General features: G+C 47.4%; 3 protein-coding genes across 6 annotated transcripts in view; 1 reads left to right on the forward strand and 2 right to left on the reverse strand.

Moving 5' to 3' along the window:
• LOC310808130 (mitochondrial carnitine/acylcarnitine carrier protein-like) overlaps window positions 1-1239 on the reverse strand; it is a 6299-nt gene extending 5060 nt beyond the window's left edge. The window contains exon 1 of the mRNA XM_083674835.1: window positions 935-1239. Coding sequence (XP_083530961.1) covers window positions 935-1048 — 114 coding nt within the window. The 5' untranslated portion in view covers window positions 1049-1239. The remainder of the gene's footprint in view (window positions 1-934) is intronic.
• A 1116-nt stretch (window positions 1240-2355) lies between these two features.
• Window positions 2356-6291, forward strand: ndnl2 (necdin-like 2). 2 transcript variants are annotated; one of them, XM_083674880.1, is made up of 11 exons: window positions 2356-2397; window positions 2800-2858; window positions 3099-3215; window positions 3323-3386; window positions 3688-3767; window positions 3904-3998; window positions 4414-4493; window positions 4614-4656; window positions 4747-4830; window positions 5448-5562; window positions 5722-6291. In XM_083674880.1, the coding sequence occupies exons 2-11, from the start codon at window positions 2805-2807 to the stop codon at window positions 5830-5832; spliced, it is 843 nt and encodes a 280-aa protein (XP_083531006.1). In that variant the 5' UTR covers window positions 2356-2397; window positions 2800-2804; the 3' UTR covers window positions 5833-6291. The 2 variants fall into 2 exon arrangements, with proteins under 2 accessions (XP_083531006.1, XP_083531007.1); XM_083674881.1 differs by having other exon boundaries at window positions 4768-4830.
• LOC310808154 (6-phosphofructo-2-kinase/fructose-2,6-bisphosphatase) lies at window positions 6174-16731 on the reverse strand. 3 transcript variants are annotated; one of them, XM_083674876.1, is made up of 15 exons: window positions 16392-16731; window positions 13417-13542; window positions 13213-13309; window positions 13020-13086; window positions 12671-12745; window positions 12474-12530; window positions 11841-11962; window positions 11351-11558; window positions 11065-11211; window positions 10835-10939; window positions 10239-10368; window positions 9872-9934; window positions 9336-9400; window positions 8617-8697; window positions 6174-8304 (listed from the first exon to the last, which is right to left on the reverse strand). In XM_083674876.1, exons 1-15 carry the CDS (start codon window positions 16477-16479, stop codon window positions 8245-8247), a joined length of 1491 nt encoding a protein of 496 aa, XP_083531002.1. In that variant the 5' UTR covers window positions 16480-16731; the 3' UTR covers window positions 6174-8244. The 3 variants fall into 3 exon arrangements, with proteins under 3 accessions (XP_083531002.1, XP_083531003.1, XP_083531004.1); XM_083674877.1 differs by lacking the exon at window positions 8617-8697; XM_083674878.1 differs by lacking the exons at window positions 8617-8697; window positions 16392-16731 and adding an exon at window positions 14157-14291.

The raw sequence follows: 16731 nt of genomic DNA on the forward strand, positions 1-16731 counted from the left end.
CTTTCACTCACTCTTTCTCTCTTTCTCACTCTCTCTCCCTTCTCTCTCCCTCCCTCCCTGTATGTGTGTGTGTGTGTGTGTGTGTGTGTGTGTGTGTGTGTGTGTGTGTGTGTGTGTGTGTGTGTTTGAGAGAGATACGGAGAGGGCGAGACAGAGAGTAAGAGAGAGAGAGAGAGAGAATGAGAGAGAGGGTTGTGTCGGAAAACACCGTTCTTGGCAACGAGAGCCTGCTGCTGGGGACTAAAGGGTCTAACTCTGGCGTCTAACTCACGTCATCCTCGCTCTGCCTCCTTCCCTCCCTCACTCCCTGTCTCCTTCTCTCTATGCCGTGTCTAGTATTTCTCTCACTCTCCCCGCGGGGACACTGATCAGGGTCTCTCTCCCTCCCTCCCTGTGTGTGTCTGTGCGTGTGTTTGAGAGAGTGTCCGCATACGGGGACGTGTATTGATCAGTGTCCCTCCCTGACTCATTCGTTCAAGGCGCGCAGGTTACGAGGGACGTAAGTTGATCCCGCGCAGTTGTGTGCAAACAAACAAATAAACAAACACACGACTAAACAGTTTGTGTTTTTAAGGAGACACTCAACTGCACACACACACACACACACACACACACACACACACACACACACACACACACACACTGGATAGATCAGTAGGTTAAACGGGACTTCCGACTTTCAACCCACTAATCTCTTCAGAAGCTTAGCGCCCCCAACTTCTAAGCGGTTCCGCTGCTCACGGTAGTGCAAGTCGCGCTATCGGTCTACCATACTTGCCTGACCCTAAACCGCACAGCCTTAGCCTACCTCTCACAGAGTGGGTTCAACAGGTGGAATATCGCCAACACCATTTTAACACAATCAAATATTCGTATTATTATATATATATCATTATATATAACTATATTATATCTAACTTTTTGAACATGTCACCTTGATGGTGTCGAGCGGGTGTCCCGCTAACAGAAGGCAAGCGCCGCCAGCTCCCCCCGCTACGAAGTTCTTGAGCGCAGAGACCCGTTTCTCCGTGTACTCCCGGTCTCCCATCCTCTCTCTGCCCCGCCGTACGGGACGGCCCACGGGATTTCACGCTGTCGTTGACCCCCCCAACTGTCCAAACAGACATGCACACCAACAAACAAACAAACAAACAAACACACACAACACTTCCTGAAGGGGACGTGCTCTTCGCCCGGCTAGTACACCCGCTGTTACGCGCCTCCGCTGGCCCACACGAAACTCTGGTACTGTACTTTATACCCCCATTGAACCGAAACCGCGAGTCTTTCTTATGTCCCGTGTCGCCCTCCGGCCAGAGGGGAACAACAGGGACCTCTAGCGTCCGTTTTCTCCGCTACATGCCGGTGTGGTGAGAGTGATAGCTGGCTGTGGGAGTTCGTCTACTCGGGAGAAGCACGTCACGAGTGACACCGCGGCCCAACTCCAGGAGTTGAGTTTGTTTGAAGTTTTAACCAGCCAAAGACCAGGCCATAGGCCTACTATACATTCATTAGGTCTGGGTAGTCTCACATTTCCAAGTCAAAGATTCTGGGTACCGATGTTAGGTCTTGGGGAAATTGGGACTCACTGCGAGTCACTCGCCTCCTGGTCGCTGTCCATGGTCCTGCATTCCCGACGCCTGGCCGAGACGACTTTCTCTAGATGTGACGGCCACCCTCTTTTCTAAAGATCAGCTAATCTTCTTCATATAACTCTCGTACTGTACTTTATACCCCCATCGAACCGAAACCGCGAGTCTCTCCTATGTCCCGTGTCCCCCTCGGCTAGGGAGGAGCCGTGTCCCCCTCGGCCAGGGATGATGTCTTCTTTTGAATTACTTTGCTGTTTTACTTTGTACTAACATGATTAGACTAGACTGAGGTCGCATTTTAATGCAAGAACAGAACATATAGTCAGGAATTACATTAGGACCAATGTCAACCACTATATAAAACAAAAACAAACAAAAAGGATGGCACCAAATATTTAATCAAAGTAGACATACAAGTAGACATATTCATTTCTTATTTCTATATAGTTTAAAGAAATCCATGAAAAGGGAGAACTTGTTTTTAGAAAAATGTGGATTTGTGTATGAAACATTACTATCATGACCTTCACGAGAAAATCAAGACTCTTCATTTTTGGTTCTCAAAGGAGAAAATCACATCTTTACATTCAAGAGATTGCTCTCTGTAAAGTACAAAACAAAAATGATCCCAAATGTGATGTTTGAAATTGAAAACGTTGATGAATGAGTGACTGGCACCAAAAAGTGCCAATCTGATCCCAGACCTGTCTGTCAACCAACGCTACTTCCGTGTCCTCCTCACACCCACGTCATCAACACTCGCCTCACTTGCTCTGACGTCAGGCGGGAGTTTACATCCTGAACAGTTGAGTATTAGTAGTTGTATTATTAGTAGTAGTTGTATTACTTTTATTACTCTAAGTTAAAATACATACCGCAGTTTGGGTCTGTTTTTAATGAAAACTCGGTGATGACCATTTGCCCTTTGCAGCACCAACCCTAACCCTAACTTAGTGTTTAGAAGACACATACGGCGAGTTAGCTTAGCTAGCTAGCTAGCTATTGACAGTTTACATCATTTGCATTCCCGTTTTTTTATTTTTTTATTTTTTTTTATTACAGCCTGTACTAAACCTTAATATGAGTTGTGGCGTATTCATTTAGTTGCGTGTAAATATTTTTTTCCAGACGATTTGTTACTTTTACTGATCGTCTGTCGCGTATTGATGTTAGTGACGACGTTGTTGTTGTTGTTGTTGGCCCACAGACACGATGACGCAGAGGAAGAGAGTTTCAAATACCCAGACCTCGCAGAGTAAAGCACGGGTAAGAATCACCTCTCCATCCTAATGTAGCTATACCTCTACCTCCATCCCTCCTCCTAACCAATCTAACGATCTTCTCTCTCCATCAGTTCATCCCTCCCACGCATCCTACCTCTAATGGTCTATTCACTCTCCTTATGACATCCCTATGGCCTATCCTCTGTATCACTTTCGGTCCCTCTCTTTCGAACCGTATCTCTTAAACTCTGTCCACCCTTTTCTCTCTTGTCTCCTCTTCCAGCGTTCCCAAACGTTAGTCGGGGATGATGAGGATGACGACATCACGTTCACCCAGCCAAGTTCCTCTCAGGTCCAGAAAGGAATGGACAGACTCACTCCTTCACAGGTGGACCAAAAGGTAACACACACACACACACACACACACACACACACACACACACACACACACACACATTTCCCTGGCACAGATAAAGCACTTAATCTTATCTTTCTAACCTTCATAAGACAGGGGAGGTAGTGCAGTTTATCCTGGTGAAGGACCAGAAGAAAATCCCTATCCGCAGAGCAGGTAGGAGCTTTACACACACACACACACACACACACACACACACACACACACACACACACACACACACACACAAACACAAATTATATGATACTTGCTTCATCATAATATGTTACATTGTGGATTAGCTAGGAAACATGTTGTTCTAGTGAAACTGGGTTTAAATCCCATAGCCGCTCCAAAGTATAGAAATATTACAACCAGAATCGCCATTAGCAATACATTAGGAAGCGCAGCAAGTGACTGATTACGATACAGTAGCATGTTTGTTGACTTAGTGGTCCTCCTCTTGTCTCTCCTTCAGACATAGTGAAACATGTGTTAAAGGAGTATAAGAACATCTTCCCTGAGATCATCAAGCTGGTGGGACGCACATTTGATCAGGTGTGTATTGGCTCCTGTATAAGGGGCTTTAGAAACTACTAGAAGGATGAAAAGCACTCTGAGTCTCTCTCTCTCTCTCTCTCTCTCTCTCTCTCTCTTTCTCTCTCTCTCTCTCTCTCTTTCTGTCCCTCCCCAGGTGTTTGCTTTGAAGCTGGTAGAGATTGATACTAAGAATCATATCTACATTCTCATCAACAAACTGGAGCCTGTGGAGGGAGAGCCGCTCAGCATGTGAGCGCCTGTGTGTGTGTGTGTGTGTGTGTGTGTGTGTGTGTGTGTGTGTGTGTGTGTGTGTGTGTGTGCGCATGTGCCGTAAATGTTTGTTTGTGTTTGAGTACTTGGATGCTCATGTGTGTTTGTGGATAGGGATGAGATGTGAGATGTGTTGTTGCTTTTTAATGCGTTTAAATGTGAATAGGTGTAGTAACATGACAAATTAAATGACTAAAGCTTTCAATAAAAAATAAAAAATAAGCTTTTTTTGACCTGGGTGATGTGAAAATAAATCTTCGATAAATTGATACAAAATGATTGAAGATCACTTGTGGGAATGGACCTATCGTGATCTTTATTGTCCTGCTCCTGTGCTACATTAGTTTTAGTTTATTTTTTAATTTTTTAAATACCCTCTTTTCAATGTGTACAGGTGTCCCGGTAATCCAAAGACTGGCCTGCTCTTCGTCATCCTCGGCATCATCTTCATGAAGGGAGGCGTGGTCAAGGAGAGTAAGTGTTCTGACCCCTCCCTCTTGCTCATGACACCTGTGTCCTGTTCTTAAGCTCCTCCCATACACTGAATGCTCCTCAGTAATATCTAACACAAGCCGTCATGCTTTGTGTTTGCAGCCCTGATATGGAACACTTTGAAGAAGTTGCGAATAGATCCAGGGTAAGTAATTGTTTAGGAGGGAGGGCGAGTGCGTGCGTGCGTCTGTGCGTGCGTGCGTGCGTGCGTGCGTGCTACTCATCTTCTAATCAGTACTGTTGTCACTGTCCCCAGGGAGAAACATGATGACTTTGGAGACACGAAGAAGGTCGTCACTGATGAGTTCGTTCGTCAGCGGTGAGAGTCTCTCTCCCACTCTGGGTGCATCTCAATAGTCTAACGTGGCTTCTCCTCTTTGTCCCCTTTCATTTCATCAAATAACTCGACATCCAAAAGCTTAATACTGTATCAGGCATACATTCTACAACTTTCCCCTTTCCTGTGTGTTTAGATCAGTGCATGAAGGGGGAAGCCTCTTTAGACCATTGCCTCCCCCCCCCCCCCTCCTCCTCCTCCCATCTCTTGCCCCCTCCCCCAAGTGTGAATGTGTCATGTCTGGGCCAGCCTCGCCCCACCCTGTACCAGCCTTGTCCAGTGGCTCAGGGGGTTAGTGCGGCGGGAATGTAACGAGGAGGTTGTGGGTTCAAACCCCCTCTCAGTCCCCTATGTATGTATGTATATATATATATCTGTGTACAGGTGTGATCAGAGCGGGTGTCTCTAAGACCATAGACACCTGTTTATACCACACCATACAGAAGCTGGAGTCTGGAAGAGACCCAGACACAACCAGCTGTGTGTCTGGACCAGCACTGACTCCATACAACATATTGAAACCTTATGTCCTTTGTGTACAGCTATGTGCACGTGCCGTGTTCTGAGTCTTTATATTGTGTGTGTGTGTGTGTGTGTAGGTACTTGGAGTATGTGCGTATCCCTCACACTGAACCAGTGGAGTTTGAGTTCCACTGGGGTCAGCGTGCTGACATTGAGGTGTCAAAGGTCAAGCTGCTGGAGTTCATGGGACAGGTGAGCGTGTGTGTGTGTGTTACTAACCTAGGGCATCTCACATAGACTAGTACAAGTACAACTTCACCATCCATCAAATTGATATTGATAGTCATCTTTCAACTCTGTGTATGTGTTTGTGTGTGTAATCACTTTGTGTCCCCTCTCTCTCTCTCTCAGCTTCACAACCAGGAACCCCAGAGCTGGAGCCAGCAGTACAGAGAAGCCACAGCCCCCACCCCTGCCCCTGCTGCTGCCTCTAACACCCAAAGAGAGGCCAGCCAGAGATAGACTGCTTGGTCACCAGGGAGGTGTGTGTGTGTGTGAGAGAGTGAGTGTGAGAATGAGTGAGTGAGTTCTGTCAGTCTCCTGTTTGGAGGTTGATGTGATTTTTTAGATATTGATATGTGCAGTGCCTTAATCAGGCCTACCCTGGGGAATAAGGTGTGTGTGTGTGTGTGTGTGTGTGTGAGAGAGGAGCATGGGGGAAATACAAGAAGACTGTGTTAGACTGAGTGTGGGAATGTGTGTGTTTTGACATTGTTTGATGTTGACTCTTGTCAACTCCACTCTGTTTGTCTTTGACTGTTCTCTACCTGTTTGGGAAGTTAATAACACACAGACAGGAAGAGTTGAATCATCATTTTCTTTATTTCAATTGCCAGACTTTAAGGTGACAGTGTTTTTCATAGTGTTTTTCAGTGTTTTTCATATTTTTCAAGTTCAAAAATAAAATAATTTTATATTGAATTCTCTTTTATGGCTGTCTGTTGTTATTATTATTATCATCATCATCATCTATTCACTCAGCCCTGTTGTTAATTAACTGACATTAATCAAACAGTCCTTAGAACACATTGACATCCTAGGCACAACATTACAGAGCTCAAGACACACAAACACACACACACACACACACACAGATGAGCAGAGAAAGACACCAGCATGAGTCTCATGATACACCTGCATGACTCAGATACATGTTTCTAACACACACACACACACACACTTCATATCAAGCTGGACACGGCAGACTAGTCTTACTAAGAATGTGTGATACACTGTATTTTCTATACGTCTACCTGATCAGAGGAGCACAGAGCGACAGGATAGATGGATAGACACATCAACACAAACACACCTACTGTATAAATAGTTATTATCAGTGCCCAGTATTGCTATAGATTCCCTTTAGTCTCCTACAACAGCACCTCTCAGTGAGCTGAGAACTACAGAACTAATGTTACACAGACAGGACCCCCTCCCTGATTTGGTGGAGAAGAGTGGGGGGGTTGGTGGGGGGGGGTGTAGTTTAGGTTCAGAGATTGAGGCACAGTGAGGGGGGGTGGGGTGGCGGGGGGGGTGGGGTGAGGGCATAGAGATGGGTAGAGTAGGCACCTGCTATCTTGCATTTTTGTGACAGCGTGGGGGGCGCCATGTTGTCAACTAGGGTGGGACTTCCTATGACGTTGGGAAGGCATTGGGATCAACGCGTGCTCTTCTTCTTCTTCTTCTACAGGTTTATCTAGAGATTGGAAATGGCTTCCAAGATGTCGTCTGCCGGTGTCAATAAATGACGGACCTGAGACACTGGTGCTGAGTGGATACTGCACTCCAGCACAGCAGGTGGCAGTGAAGCACCATTTGACTGACGCTCACTCTCAAATCACAGAAGATGAAGAAAGTTGACGACATGGGGGCACTCCCCATATAGTCACAGTTCATTTAGGGGAGCGTGCCCTCTAGTGTTTCTAACTCTATGGGTGAGGTTGAGTGTCAGGGGTTGAGGCACAGTCAGGCACAGTCGGGTACAGCGGTGGAACAGTTATTGGTGAAGAAGTCTTCATAATGGATCCTTCCCTGGGGATTGGAAGGGCTATAGTCTACAGAGGTCCTTCAAACTTCAACTCCCAGCAGTCTCTCATATTGCTTCACATAAGTCTCTATGGCGACAGAGGCCAAGACAACTCCAGGATCACTTCCTTGTGCGTCACGACATCCCACCGCCCACACTGAATTGATCCAATTCGTACCGCTGAGACCAGATTCTGACCAATGGACAGTGTTCAGTGGTACATTTAGTACACAACTCTTTACATGAGTTACTACAGCATATAATGGCTTTGGGAAATCTGCAGGGATTGTGGAGCGGTAGTGTTTAAATAGTAATAGCTCCCCCCCAAGGGTTCGACTGGCTACGATATTAGCGTACTGATTTCATGACAGAAAATAGATGAATTGAAATGAGGCAAATATGTATTATTACCTGTTCACTTGACATGTCGGGATCTTATCTCAACAATGGTTGTGGATAGTCGATATCGCGATGGAAGCTAGCTAGTACCACTGGCTAGTGTAAACAAACAACTCAACATTTTAACTGCAATTACGACTAGTGGCCACAGGGGAGCCAGATTTCATGTGTAGCTCCTTTAAAATGACAACCGTTTTCCTCACAGTATTTTGACTAGCGCCCTGCGGAGGCCTATCCTCTATGTGGCTCTGGTCAAAAAGATTGTATTACATATAGGGAACAGAACGTCAATTGAGATTTTGACTGTCACATTGATCACCAAGAACCAGGTGTTAGATTCCACAACAAAAAAATCACTACGAATAATTAATGACGTGTAAAAACCCGAGGACGGTTCCTAAAGCAGAGAGGTTTCTCCTCCTCCTCCTCCTCCTCGTTTCTCTCCTCCTCTAGATGTGGTCGGGAACTGTTAGAAGCGCGTCTTCTGTGTCTCTGTCCACATCCACATTCTACAAGAGAAGAGTGTGTGTGTGTGTGGGTTAGTGTGTGAGTTAGTGTGTGTGTGTGTGTGTGTGTATAATGTGTGTGAGTGCGTATCTGTGTGTATGCCTTTTGAATGCAGCACTTTTCATGTGAGCTATAGATAGTAAAAGGATCAAATAAATGAAAGAAGGAATCCCACTTTTCAGCCCTCTGGGTCTTGGGATTCTCCTGTCCTTATGGGTTTTACTGAGGGATCACACGTAGGGTTGGGAGAGTGTGTGTGTGTGTGTGTGTTTGCTTGTGTGCGTGCATGTGTGTGTGTGTGTGTTTGTGTGTACCTGCAGGCAGAGTGTGGTAAGGTCCTGCAGTGTTTTGTTGGGGGCAGGACTTGACATGGGGGCATCACAGCATTCGCTCTCCTGGGGACCAGAGGGGCGGGGCTTAAAGTCGGACCCACCAATGAGGGTGCTCAATTTGTTCAGGACCATGGCCGGACAGGAGTAGGACCACGTTGCTTTTAAGACACTCATCGAAGGTCAGGTTTAGCATTTCCCCCACTTATGGTTAACTAATGGTTACGGTTAGGACTGGGGTAAAGTAAACCGTTCCTAGATCGGTGCCTTCAGGCAACTTTAACCCAGAACACTAGGCCATGCTCAATGGTACATGCCAAACCCAAATTGACCTTTAGTGACCCTTAGTGACCTAAATTGACCCTCTACAATACAAAGATGTACCAATATATCTTTATTGGTCCGGATGTTAGCAGTTTGCTATCACAGTACCCAACCAGAGACAAATACTGCACACACACATGCACACAGACACACACACACACACACACACACACACACACACAGGCGCACCGCTGGAGTGGTGCAGGGGTTAAGTGGCTTGCTTCAGGGGCTAGGGGTCCATTTGAGTTTGGGTGCTGTTTGTTTGTATCGTGTGTGTGTGTGTGTGTGTGTGTGTGTGTGTGTGTGGGTCCATGTGTTTTAGCATGTGTCTGCGTATGTGCGTGTGTGCTGTGCGTGTGCTCAAGTGTGCGTTTGCTTACCACCGGTTTGTCCCTGTGTGTGTTGACTGCTTCTATATTGAGGAAGACTGACTCCACCTTACAGCCTGTGTGAGAGAGAGGGAGCGAGAGAGGATTAGGGAGAGACAGAGGGAGGGAAAGGGGGGGAGAGCAGGCGGGGAAGGAGGGAGGGAGGGAGAGACAGATAGAGGGAGGGAGAGAGAGAGAGAGAGAGAGAGAGAGGGAGGGAGGGAGAGAGGATTGGGGAGAGATAGAGGGAGGGAGAGAGAGAGAGGGAGAGCAGGCGAGGAAGGGAGGGAGGGAGGGAGAGACAGATAGAGGGAGAGAGAGAGAGGGGGGAGAGAGAGGGAGAGCAGGCAGGGATGGAGAGAGGAAGGGAGGGAGGGAGAGTGAGAGAGTCAGTGCTGCTGCTGCTGTCACTGGGACATTAATCAATACTGCAGCTAATGTAAACAATGATCTTAAAAGGAGGGAGAATAGAAAGGACAGAGAGAAAGAGAGGGGGAGAGGCAGAGAAGACCAAGAGAGAAATAAAGACAGAGAAAGAGGGGACTGACCGTAGGCGATGGGTGTGAGCTTCAGGACGGTGTGGAGAGGACACTTCAGATATGGCAGCTCAGCTGGGAGGGGGGTGGCGGGGGTGAGAGATTACTTTTTCAGTTCTAACTCTCCCTCTTTTTATATCCTAGAGCCTAAGTAATTGTCGACTGCATCAATCACCTGTTTGTTTACAAGTAAGATACATCTCTCTCCCTCTCTCTCTCTCTCTCTAAAGACCTGGTTCACACCCACTATATTACTTTTAACTCCCTTCTCAGAGCAGTATAGGTGGAGAGGAGACAAGGAAAGGACGCCACTTTAGACGATTGAGATGCACCCCCCAGTGTCACTGAGGCTGTGGTATTATGGGTAGTGTAGTCTCACCTGCACTCTTGTCCAAGAAGTATGCGAGCAGGCAGCGCATGACGGCCTGGTGACACACTACCAGAACGTTCTCCTGCCTCTCCAGCTCCATAATGACAGGCTCCAGACGCTGCACCAGATCCTCATAGGACTGAGACAGAGACACATTAAAGACACACACACACACACACACTCCCACACACACACAGGCCAGATGCACCCACAAACACGCACACACACTTACACACAAGCCTGCACGCACATACGCACACACACAGACTCCCACACACACAGGCCAGAGGTACCGACACACACGTACGCATGCATGCACACAATTGCGCACACACACACACACACACACACACACACACACACACACACACACACACACACACACACACACTTCACCATAGGACTTTACAGACACACAATAGAAATGTCAAATTAATTAATTTGAATAGTGGTTTAGTTTGTATCAAATAATCGCCTATTTCCAATATCAGGACTGTTTTTTGGTTTACTCCCACACCAACGATATCTGGCGTGTATGGTACAACAGAGAAACCTCCCACACACTCAAGCTCACACACACACAGACACACACACACACTCCTCACCTCGCCCTTAGGGTAGCGGTAGCGGTACTTGTCTTGGTCCCTCAGTGCAAACTCCTCTGGATAGTGATCCTGTATCTCCTCATATGTCATCTCCTCACACACACCCTGAGAGAGCAGAGAGGGAGAGTTACACACACACACACACACACACACACACACACACACACACACACACACACACACACACACACACACACATACACACACATACACACACACACTGCACTCACCGCATCGATCTCATTGAGGGCCTTCCACTGTTCGTAGGGCAATCCCAGACCCTCTGCAGTCTGGATGGTCCTCTTCATATGGCTAGTCCACACCTTCAGATCTCTGATACCCTGACCACGCATATACACACCTAGAGCGCTGGCAAACTGCCCTCACAGAGAGAGAGAGAGAGAGAGAGAGAGAGAGAGAGAGAGAGAGAGAATACACTCCTAAGAACCACATACACATGGCCACATTCAGATTCGGCTAAACACGCGCACACACACGCACACTCTGACCCCTGACCTTGTTTCCGCGAGGCGACAGGCCGGAGTCGCCCCCGATGCGTCCCACCAGGTTGAGTTCACTCTCGCCGTGGCGGCTGAGGTAGATGGAGCGCGGAGTGACGTGGATGTTCATGAGGTAGTAGACGATCCTGCTCTGGATGTGGTCCTGAACCCGGTTCACCAGGTACCGACTGCCCACGTTGAAGATCTTGATGTAGGACAGGTTCCTACGGGAGGCAGAGAGAGAGGGGGGGGGGGGGGGGAACCACACACACAGACAGACAGACACAGACAAGCACACGGGCACGCGCACACACACACACACACACACACACACGTGAGCAAACACAAAGACACACACACAAAGAGATTATAATGGTCATTACATAACGAGCCACAATAGGATTGGTCGAAATCAAAAGACTGAAAGCGTGTGGCGGCCTCCTATCTGGACCACGCGGAGAATCGTTCTGAATTGGAGAGGAGAGAAGGTCAGAGGATGATGTCACCTGTCTTTGTCGTCGTCCAGGGGTACGTATGTGATCTTGTAGCACTCGATCCTCTTCAGGAAGTCAGTCACCGCCTCCTCCTTATCATAACCCACATAATCAGGACTACTCAGCTTCACTTGCTGCAGAGAGAGAGAGAGAGGCAGGGGCAGAGAGAGAGAGAGGGGAGGGAGAGAGAGAGAGAGAGAGAAAGAGAGAGAAAGAGAGAGAGATAGAGAGAGATAGAGGCCAGAGAGAAAGAGAGAGAGAGACAGAAAGAGACAGAGAGAGAGACAGAGCTCACTGTCATACGCACACACTATAAGATTCTGGGTTCTAAGATGAACACACTATCAATTCAAATCCAATCCATTTGGGCAAACACATACAGCGCCCTCCATAAATATTGGTAAGAGGAAGCATTTTGTCTTCTTTTAGCTCTATACTCCAAACCAATCTGAAAAAAGAAACCACTGAATTAAAGCTGAGAATCTCATCACAATTTTTTGATTTCAAATCCAAACTGTTGGAGTACAGAGCTAAAAGAAGACAAAATGCTTCCTCTTTCTAATACTTATGGAGGGCGCAGTATATATAGCTCCATAGAAACAGTCCCAGTCGAACACACACACACACACACACACACACACTTACTTTGATATTCTCGGCGATGATCTCAGGATCGTCACACAGGGACTCGATGAAGAACACCTGCCAAGGAGAGAGGGAGGGATGAGAAAAAAGAAAGAAAGATACTATATAAAAGAAAAGATGACTGCATACACTCAGACACTCTCTCTCTTTCTTTCTCTCTCTCTCTCTCACACTCACTCACACACACACTCTCTGACCTTGTAACCGTTGTCCTTGGCAAAGCTGAGGATGATCTCTCTCCGCTCTGAGGTAGTGTTGGTGGCATCAAACACCTGCAGGTGAAGGAGTCATACCACCCAGATAACACTGTCACAGTAGTCATAGTGACCATACAGGTATCATTATATAATATAATAATAATAATATATGCCATTATTTATCCAACGACTTACATTGCAGTGAGTGCATACATTTCAGTATATAGGAACCCAGCGGGAATCAAACCCACAACCTAAGCGGTGTTAGCGCCATGCACCGAGCCACAGAGGAACACATGGGTTCTAGTGGATCCTATGGGGTTATACCGTACTATACGGGGCTACGTACCGCCACCTGGCCTTGCTCCCGGGTGAAGTAGTCACACACATCCTTCAGAGCAGAGATGGCACAGGCCCTGTACACACAAGACAAGGGTACACTTCAACACACGGAAGCCCACTCCCAACCCTAACCCTAACACACTGTCTGATTTGGTCCATAGTCCAACAAGGCGCACGCTCGCTGTCCGATAGGTCCGTACTTGCGTATCTTCATGGCCTCCTCGTTGTCCGGACGGAAGAACTCGTAGCTCTTGTAGGAGCGGGTGGCGTCTCGCCGGTATTGGCCCACGTTAAACACTTGTCAGAAGGAAAAAAAGAGGAGGTGACACAGAGACATCAGAGACACAGAGGAAGCTGGAGAAGAAGGACTTGTCGGTGTTAATGGATTGTTAGGCGGGCTGCACCTTTGGTGGGTACTCCTATCCAGTTGAGGTATCTTGTCAGCTTCTTCGAGATGTAGGTCTTTCCTCTGGCAGGCAAACCGACCATCACAATCATAGTAGGGGAGTTGGTGAACTGTGGCACCGAAGCTAAAAACACACACACAGACACACACACACACACACACACACACACACACACACACACACACACACACACACACACACACACAGACAAATACATGTTTGACTGCACAGGACACATAATTCTAACCACAACTATGATGTGATCATAGTGTGAGTTAATCAATTGGGGCACCGATGCGAAGATACACAAGACACAGATCTTGAGCCGCCACACATACACACACATACACGCACATGCGCGCACGCACGCGCACACACACGCACGCGCGCGCACACCACTGGCAACCGTGAGGCCTTTTTGTCTTCACTGAAACACACACAGACACACACACACTGTATGAGGTGTCAACCCTGGGGTGAACGGCCCTAAGGTCTTTCTCAAGGTACAGGTACACAGTGTTCCAGGCTAGTCCTACTCTGAACTCAACTCACACTTAAACACACACACACGCGCACACACACACACACACACACACACACACACACACACTAGAAGTTTCCTTCATATTCAAATAATACCAAACCGCTGTAAGATACAAGTGCCAACATGTCTACAAATGAGAAACCGTGTGTGTGTGTGTGTGTGTGTGTGTGTGTGTGTGTGTGTGTGTACTCACACCCTCTTCGGCGGCTCAGCTTGCTGTTCACCCAAGGAACCCAGATCTTCTCTAGAGGATTCTGGGTGAGTTTAGTCTGCTTCTGAGACATGGTTCCCCAACAACTACTGTACCGTGTGTGACACAGCGACTGTAACCCAGCGACTGTAACCCAGCGCTAAACTGTGAGTGTGAGAGACGAAAAGATAGTAGCTCAGGGCAGAGGTGAGTGTGTGTTTGTGTGTGTTTGTGTGTGTTTGTGCGTGTTTGTGTGTGGCACACTGGCATTAGGGGAGGGGCATGACTCGGGTGTGTGATGTGCATACCTCTGCACTTCTGGGTTGAGACATCAATCATCTGATTTGCCAATAACTATTTTTCCTCATAAGTTCCCACTCGTCTAAACATACCATGGCACTGACAGGTATATGGTTCAGGCTTATAGTAAAGTAAAGGAGCATTGTGGGCCAGATTGCTACATAATATATTTATCTGAATGGCTCATCAAAAGTTCATCATAAACTAAGTATACAGTGCCTTTGTAATGTATTCAGACCCCTTCACTTTTTCCACATTTTGTTGTGTTATGTACTCAATTTAAAATGGATTAAATTTAAAAAAAATCTATCCACACACAAAAAGTCAATCCACACACAATACCCCAGAATGACAATGCGAAAACACGTTTTTAGAAATGTCAGTAAATGTATTAAAATTTAAATACAGAAATACCTCATGTACATAAGTATTCAGACCCTTTGCTATGACACTCTTAAAATGAGCTAAAATGCAAAAATGTCATCAACAAATCACTCAATAATTTTAATTGAGTCCATCTTAATGCAAGGATAATAATTCATGTAATTTTGGAATTAATATATTTGTTTTTATAGGGTCTCTGATTTACATAGGAATCAATTACACACTTGTGTGTGGATTGATGGCAAATTCTTTTAATTTAATCTATTTTAAATTGAGTCTATAACACAACAAAATGTGGAAAAAGTGAAGGGGTCTAAATACTTTCCGAAGGCACTGTAAATCCTAAACACACACACACACGCACGCACGCGCACACACACACACACACACACACACACACACACACACCTCTCCCCCTCTTCGATCCTACCCTTGGACCCCACCCTCCCTCTCATCTCTTCTCTCTCTTTAGCTCAGCTGTCCTGTGTGTGTGTGTGTGTGTGTGTGTGTGTGACGCGCGTGCGTGCGTGTGTGTGGAAAGAGAGAGAGAGGGAGAGGGTAGAGGGAGGGGGTAGAGAGACGGGGGGGGGGGGGGGGGGGGGGGGAGAGTCTTTCTAAACAACAGACCAACCCACCCTTTCTTCTGGTTGTAAGCCTTCGACCCCGCCGCCCTCGCGCTCACCTGTGCTCTCGCACCGGACACGCTTCCGCAGCGGCGCTCTCTTTGGCTCCATCTTTACCGACATTTACACACGCGGAGAACCGAGCACACCCACGGACACGCAACAGAGACACCGTTCTCTCCAAATAGCAGCGCGGGGTTCGTTCTGTCGGTGTAGAAACCCCCTCCCACCATCACCCCCTTCTCTCCCTCCGGACACCTGACCCCGGGGCTGAGCCGCGTGTTCTTCAAAATTGGCGAAAGAGGAGGAGGGAGAGGGAGAGGGAGAGAAGGGGGAGGAAGAGCAAACATGTGGCGCCTGAAAGAGACCTAGGTACCCTGTTATTGTCTTCGTCTTTTCCACCAGCGAGTGTGCTCTAACGTGACACGTTTGTTCTGGTGAGATATTCTACGGCAGATCACGGCGTGCGCACGTGCCACTGCCATCTGTTCTCGAGCCACCGTCCCCGTGCATGTCGATTGTTGTGTCAAGACAGTTTGAGACCAGAGAGGAGGTGTGTGTGTGTGTGTGTGTGTGTGCGCCTACGTGTGGTCCATAGTCCAGCGATAAGGCTGTATCTGGTGAAATGAATGCACTCTGATAAGAGATCATTAATAGGAATTGTCAACAGGTCTCTCTAGCAAAATAGATTTCTGTTAAACGGAATAAATAAAGGTGAAATAAATCAGCCGCTAGCTGCAGAATGAAATTGCATTGACATAAACAATGCCAGTGGGGGCATTTAAAAGGCTCTGATCCCAGTATGTTACCTAATGAGCTGCTTGACAAACTCGACACGTTCAGCGTCAGCAGTCATGCTGTCCAGCTAGCACATATCACATTGTGTGTGTGTGTGTGTGTGTGTGTGTGTGTGTGTGTGTGTATAACTCACCGTGCGGCCGCTGGAAGCGGGGTGTCCTCGCGCCCCCCGGTGGCTCAGTCATGTCTTGCGTAATCACCGCACCGTTCATATTCCACATCTATTCTGGGCTGTGCAACTGAGGTTCTCAGTCTATGTGATGTGTGTGTGTGTGTGTGTGTGTGTGTGTTGTCTGTTGCCGTGGAGCGTTGTGACGGACGCTGAGGTCGGTTGTTGCTGCAGGATGTTGCTCGCGCTGGAAAACTTCGTGTCCGGTTCAGCCCGTGGAGCGTCCGTCATCCACAGACGTCATAGGGGACGCATCCACGACCATTACCACTAACGATACCTCGCGTGCCCTCCTCTCCACAAT

This window comes from Argentina silus (assembly GCF_951799395.1).
Source record: "Argentina silus genome assembly, chromosome: 8".
Lineage (NCBI taxonomy): Eukaryota > Metazoa > Chordata > Actinopteri > Argentiniformes > Argentinidae > Argentina > Argentina silus.

Coding starts and splice junctions, on each gene's coding strand:
- ndnl2 (XM_083674880.1), top strand. CDS start 2,805: ATGACGCAGAGGAAGAGAGTTTCAAATACCCAGACCTCGCAGAGTAAA. Junction 3,999..4,413: donor GAGGGAGAGCCGCTCAGCAT/GTGAGCGCCTGT, acceptor CAATGTGTACAG/GTGTCCCGGTAATCCAAAGA. Junction 4,657..4,746: donor AAGTTGCGAATAGATCCAGG/GTAAGTAATTGT, acceptor TCTTCTAATCAG/TACTGTTGTCACTGTCCCCA.
- LOC310808154 (XM_083674876.1), bottom strand. CDS start 16,479: ATGTGGAATATGAACGGTGCGGTGATTACGCAAGACATGACTGAGCCA. Junction 13,087..13,212: donor GAGGCCATGAAGATACGCAA/GTACGGACCTAT, acceptor TTGTGTGTACAG/GGCCTGTGCCATCTCTGCTC. Junction 8,698..9,335: donor CACACAGGGACAAACCGGTG/GTAAGCAAACGC, acceptor TCTGGTCCCCAG/GAGAGCGAATGCTGTGATGC.